This window comes from Cystoisospora suis (assembly GCF_002600585.1).
Source record: "Cystoisospora suis strain Wien I chromosome Unknown contig_5711, whole genome shotgun sequence".
NCBI lineage: Eukaryota > Apicomplexa > Conoidasida > Eucoccidiorida > Sarcocystidae > Cystoisospora > Cystoisospora suis.
In genome coordinates this window covers 1-6,631 of record NW_027158501.1, presented here as the reverse complement: position 1 = coordinate 6,631, position 6,631 = coordinate 1, and the positions used below count along the sequence as shown (strand labels likewise).

At 56.9% G+C, this 6,631-nt stretch overlaps 1 protein-coding gene across 1 annotated transcript in view; it reads left to right on the top strand.

The window, feature by feature from the left end:
* Positions 1-6,631, top strand: part of CSUI_009518 (uncharacterized protein) — a gene marked incomplete at its 3' end in the record, with an annotated part of 11,190 nt that extends 4,559 nt beyond the window's left edge. Inside the window, exon 5 of the mRNA XM_068069633.1 lies at positions 289-6,631. Within this exon, the coding sequence (XP_067918388.1) occupies positions 4,869-6,631 (1,763 nt within the window). The remainder of the gene's footprint in view (positions 1-288) is intronic.

The following is a 6,631-nucleotide window of genomic DNA, read 5'->3' as shown; positions in this document are numbered from 1 at the left end:
CTTGTGCGCTTTCTGGAAGTTTATCACTTCCACACCGTGAAGAGAAGGCTCGGAGGCCAATGCCACTGCGGGGCAAGGCGCAGGGCTTTTGTGGGTTGGCCATCGGTATGGCTAGGTTTGGAGAGAATGCCTAAAAAGACGAGGTGGTCAGGTTTTTCGTAGATCGACTAGAGGTACCACAGGCCTTTCCATATCCAAGTCTCCACAAACGTGATTTGGGCTGGAGTTGATTTCCAACCTCTGGACCTGCCAGTGCCGTGTCGCCTTCGATGCGTGCTATTTTTTCAGGGATGAGGACAACCGGAACGGCTTTGCTTTCTTCTTGAGAGTTATGATCAAGAAGGCGCTTGCGGCGACCAAGCAGCTGGTGTCGAAATAAAACCGCCTCATTTTTTTGATGTGGGAGAATGCAGTCTCCGTCAATATAATGCGCCGGTCCCGTCCCTATTTGGATATGGCACGCGATCCGGCTTGTTTGTACAGGAGACTGACTGGTTCATTCCGGTGGAGTGTGGTGCTGGAGTCGAATTATGTTCGCGGTGGCTGTGCTGGCTTACAACGAGACATCGCGTTGTTCGTCGAAGCCTCAGCATTGGCAGGGGCACTGTGGGGATGACACTAAGCAGAGAGTTGCCTGCACATGTAATAAGGCGACTGGGGGTCAAGTGCATTTCAGGAATTTGTGCGTCTGCGAACTCCGGTGTCGGCTGAGCTAAGAGTTCAAGCGGTGCCGAGAAGACAGGGTCGCAACACAGCGGTGTTCCAGCACGCGCTGGGCATCTTAAACTTGACTTGGTCTGAGCAAGTGATTGCGCACGCGGCCCTGCGTTCAGGACTCCACTACACATTTGAGGCGACTGCATCACAAGATTCGTTAACCTCTGCGCTCCGCTCAGGTGATTAGTCCGGCTTTCGGACCTTACAGAAGCGAGCCCGTCGGAGACTGAACCGCGTTTCGGCTCCGCCTTTCGCCTCCGGGCGGCGGAGGGCTGTGCACCCGGGGTGTGCCGCAGTCTTATTGCACGGGTGTGTGGCGGTGAAGTTGGTAGGCGTGTGAGGCGCCAGAACACGGTGAGGGTGCTCCCGCAGCCGGCTATGCCAAGACGCGTTCTTGCTTACTCGTCCCGCTGGCCAGCAGGTCTCACTAACACTCAACGGGCGTCTGGAAGCGACCCTATGTAGCTCCACTGCCCCATGAGGAACTGTTGGTTTTCTTCGCAGTAGGACAGGTTGCTTCAGGAGCTCGTCTGGAGCGTATGGTTTTCGAAGAATCTGCGGCAGAACCCATGACGAGAATGGCATGGATGAACGCAGTCGCTGCTGGTACGATGGGCGATGCTTATCTTCGGTGGTACAAAACAGGAAGACACCTGCGTGCGTTTGCTGACTGGTTAGGGCGTGAACAATGGCGGGGACTCATGGGAGCAGAAGCACAGGGACCCCCTCGGCTTGCAGGAAAAGCTGTTCCCTGCATAGCGCTCGCGGCTTTTAGTCGACGCACTTTGCTAGCTGTCGCAGGCATGGCAACCCTTGGTTTGTAGAGAAAGTTAGGGGCGCTTGTAGGAGTGATGGCTGACTGAAAGAGCCTAGTCGTGTGCCTCAGGGTCCCGACCGGTGTCGTAGTGGTGTTAGGGGCATCCATTCTACGACACCCGACCCAAAAGAAATGTGTCTAAGGGCTGTTCGCAAATCTGACACCACAGATATGCTCGTGGAAGCTACGCTTTATTGTACACGTTTTAACTTCGAACATTACCCACGCCACCTGAGCGCTGGAGCGTCTCCAGACGGAGCGGGATTCCGGTGGTCATACGATTCGTAGGAGAGGAGGAACCACGGGCACTACGGACCGGAGGGAAAAAAAGCCGTACGTCGGGCTACAGGTCTCTACACGAGGAGGGTTGCACTACCTGCTGACTGACTCCAAATCAGACCTGCCTCACCAGTTTATCCAGGCGGTTTCCCCTTCACAGATAGCGATACAAGGCCAATTGCATAGAGGCACCAAGCACTGTTCAAAGCAGACCATCTCGAACCCTAGGGCTGGCTTTGCAGTGTTCGCGCCAGTGGGAGGACAATGCCGTCGGTTTGCGTGGCAGAACGGTCGTCTTTCCTTTCCAGAATGAAGCCAACTGGCAAGGCACGCAGTCGAGGGCGCCTGAAGTGTTGTCCTGGTTGACAACAATCTAGCGCCTCAGCGAATAGGTTTCTTCTCGCCTGCTTCCGGCTCTGTTTCCGTCCTCACATTGCTTATCGAGTGACTCCGGGCGTCAAACGCCTCCAAGCGCCCCAAGTGCCTGTTCCCCGCGGCCAGGAGATCAGTACATATTAGCAGCTACCGAGGTCGTGTGCGTGGGGCCGGGCGTTTCGCTCTGCTGTTGTCCTTCTTGGTTGGCGCCCTTCACCACACCACCCCGTGCGTGCTGCGCGGCTGCTTGCCGCCTCTGTCGCGGACGCAGCGTGGGAACCAGAGAAGCGCGGCCACGTACGATCTTCTGGACAACCAAAAGCTCCGTTCGCCTCTTCTGCGCAGCTTAGAAGGCCTTTTCCTGGCAGTGCATTTGCAGTTTCTGTCCTCTCACCTCTGCCAGCGACTGGCTCCCTCACTCGCACGATGCCGAGGATCGTGCTAGTGCCGCTGCCTTCCTCGCCGGAGCTGTGGCATCGGGATGCGGAGCTGGCTACCGGACTGTGAGTTGATCACTCTATACCTGTACTCGACGACCCTGTCCTCTGGCCTTACACGTGAATTTAGTCTACAAAGCTTGTCTCCTTCTTACTTTTTACGGAGTGAAGCTGGCCGGCATTTCTCATTTGTACAGGCTCTTCTGGCCAGCCTGCCCGTCCACGCGAGCAAGCAGTGTGGTGGTCTACTCCGTCGCCCCCCCAACCGCCGACAGTGCTTGCGGAACGGGAAGACTACCGCCTCTCTTCCAAGGTTTTGCGATTCTCTTGGAAAGTAAGCTGGCCAAGCCAGCCAATTGTCTTCTTTTCGGTGACTTCAAGACAACGGAGCTACGACTTCTACACGTGTCACTCTACCCAGGCGTGCTCCAACGCCCCGGGCATCAGACCGGCCCGGGGCGACGGCAGCACAGGCTGTGCCCGTAGAGTGTGTGAAACCCGCGTTGGCGTTCGAGGTTAAAGCTCCGTTCTCATAATGCCATTGCTAGAGAACACTGCTTCGTGTCTGACCTGACTGGTGAGAGTTGTTGGCGGGCCGCATTTGTCGTGTGGCTCTATGTCTCGAAAACGCCGAGCTCCGGGGTTCTGTCCCGATTGGTCCCGCGCGCATTTGGCAGCAGCAGTGTCGGTCTCTCGCTTTCTGTATTTGTCCGTCTGAGTCTGCCCAATTGCCCAGCTCTCCAGATCCCGTTGCTTCTGCACTTTTTTGAAATGCGTTTCCTCCGTATGCTGAAACGGATGGGATGCGGAGCAGCGGACTGCACTGGTGAGAGTGAAGACGTGATGTAGCGGTGACGGTACCCAAGGTAATCCATCTGCCGATGAGTAGAGTACCGTCGGGACCCCAAGTATACTCGGATAAGGGAGCGAGATAGTTGTTGTGCTTAAATTGGGTCTGGAGACGCAACGTTCCGCTCGGAGTGCTCCCCGAGGCAGGGATCGCGGAGCGTCTAGCCGTGACGCGGTCGCCACAGAGCCCGGCCAACCCGAGTGGCCTCGGTATTGACATGCACCTACCACTCGAGATTGCAGCCAACGACAAGGGTCTTTACGCCGCTGTGTATAGTCGGGAATGGCTGCGGTGTCCAAGCTTGAGTGCTCTTTACCTTCCTGAGCGTGACCTGCCAACCAACTGCGCGCCCCAGTCTTCTCCGTTATCGGGTGCCACTTTCTTGCATTCGCGTCGAGCGGTGAGCGACGCCAGTTCTCCTTTCGACACCAGGGTCGCGCTCTGGTGACGCAGAGTTGGGCAGACGTGGTTTGAGAGACTCCGGGAGGTCGGGAAACTTGTACACTGCGAGCACCGGGAGACTGAGTCCCCGGGGTCCCGAAGTGCACCTGGACAAAGCGGCCGAACGCCAGAAGTGTTAGCCTGCACGCTGGATTGTGCAATGGAGGGAACCTTTTTCCGGCAGAAGTTAGGACACGGCGGCCGACGAGTAGTTCCCACCTGTTCTCCATCCCTCCTGTTCCCTCCATTGGCTTCGTGTTGACTTCAGCCTGGTGTATGGGCTCCTTCTCCAACCAGGCGTACTCCAGCGGCTGGTCGAAGAGGGAGGGAACCCATCGCAAGTCTTCTCTTGTTCCCGGCTACCCTCTGCTCCTGGCTACGTATCATGGTCCCATCTTTCTGTCCATCCCAAAGTTGTTTGGCCCTCTTGGGTACCTCCCTCATCTCTTCGTCTGCGGGTCGGATACTGACTAGCGGTTCCAGAGCTGGCCAGAGGGGCGAATACATTGCTGTGAGCTGGCTTTCCTTCGGGTCGCTCAGTAAGTGATTCTTGACCATCATACAAATGTCACCACAGCGCAGCGCGCCCTCAGGATCAGACAGCACGCTGGCTTTTTTCCGCGTCTCTTCTTCGTGCCAGATTGTGCTCATTTGTCGAGCGCCTACTTCCCTTGGCCGCGTCTAGACCGGCGAGACACTCCCACCATCCGCTGCACTGAAGTATCGGTGTACAGATTTCCTGTCCAAACTTCAGCCGCTGACCGGAACTCTTTTTCTTCTCGTCTTGCCGCGGCTGAGTAGCCCTAGAGCCTTCAGATGGACTGAAGCAATCTAATGCGCCCAAATAACTTTTCATCTTCATTCGTTCTCTAAGAATCGAGGTGAAAGAAAGAGCGGGATTTTCTTACCGGCGCGGCTGCCCCAACCTTAGAACACAGGCGAAAAGCTAAGCATGGAAAAAGCTAAAGACGCAACCGCAGTACCCTCCTTACCCCCGACGCTGAAGCCCGAATTAGGGGGGGCTACACTGCTGATCTCTTCTCTTTTTAGCAACATGCAGCCCCAGACCCCTGATGGGCAGAAGAGCCGGCACGAGGACTACACAACGGAGGAGGAAAAGGCGGAGCGCAAAGAGCCTGTGCTGTGTCCCAGAACCCCGGAGGGCGAGGAAAAGCCTGCTGAGCTACCCTCTCTCCTATGGGCTCCACTTAAGCAGATCCAACACGAGAAATCATCAACGGAAGACACGGCAGCTTCACCTCGCAGGGAGACAAAGGAAGGGAGGAAAGCGGAACTCCTTCTGCCCTTGTTAGTCCCGGAACCAGACAAATCCCTCTCACTGTCTGCCCGGGGCACGTCTCCCTCATTCCGGACGAAGCCGGGAAAAGCCGAAGGGAAAGGCAGGGAGGTGAGCGATGGTACTTTCAGGGCTGAAGAGGAAGAACGCCCAACGGGAAAAGAGAGACGTTTCCTGAAACACCTAGTGACGAATGCGGCGGAAACAACGGAGGGGCTTGACTGTACAGCAACTGCGCCCACGGAGACATCGCCTGGGAGGAATGACGGCGGGTGCGTTCAGTGCTCGGAGAACAGTTTAGGAAGTACCGTGTCTGCTCTTCGGGAAATTCCAGATACAGACAGTGATTCAACTACATACAGCCCTGACGACCCTCAGCAGCTTCTCGACTTGTATTTCCATCTCGCCAAAAAAATTGAAGGCCAGAAGGCGGAAGGCAGTCCGCCGAGTGTCGCCACGCTCGCCAATGCCTCTACCAATGCCAGCGCCTCTGTTACACCCATTGCTAGCAGTTCCTGGCCTCGCCTCCCGTCTTCACTTGCTCCTGCAACGCCCCCTCTACCCTACCGCAGTAGCTCACGCGAGCGCCGTCTCCCGTGCGCGAGCGAGACGAACTCAATCCCATCATGCGGTGTAGGCGATGCGGCAGGAGCCACCGGAGAGGAAGACGAAGCCTACGACAGTAGCGGTGAGCTAGTGCAAGAACCTCTTCCCGGCTCTCATCCTCGGGGCAGTCGCAGCAGTTACGCGGGTGCCGGGTCGTATTTTCTGCGGAAGCCAGGTGGCCGTGGTTTGACTGCCGGGCCCAGGCTTGGGAGGTTTGAGCAAGAAGCCAGTGACGAAGCTGTCGAGGCACATCTTTTGAGACAATTCCGGAGTGGTGGCACGCAAAGCGTGAATCATCGTCAGCGTCACAACGCAGGAAAAGCAAGCCTCGTCGGCCACGAACCACATCGCTGGGACGAAGCTTTAGCGTTTCACCCGGATGATCGGCTTCCTAGTCGAGGAGGAACCAGCCCACAAGGGCGGACGGCACGAGCGGACAGCAGCGGTCCGACCGGCAAGGATCCTGGCCACCGCGCAAGAACATGGCGTTTTCCCGACACAGGCCTGTCTCCTGAGAGGAGCTGTGACGTTAGAGACACGCCGCAATCTGACAGGCTCTCCGGCGTCGGAGCAGCAAGTTTGAATTTCCAAGTACTGAGTAAGTTATTGTTTGGAGGCGACGACGAGGAAAGGGGACCAAGGTGGGAGCAGGCAGGGAGATCGAAGGCGCCTGAAGGTCTGTCAAAGAGTGGACAGCTTCATGCAAGGTTTAGCGCCGAACGCGACCGACTACGGGTTGGGAAGGAACGATCTTCCACGCCAGGCGAATGGAACGAGGTGTCGAGCCAGCAAGATCTGGGAGTGGATCCGGA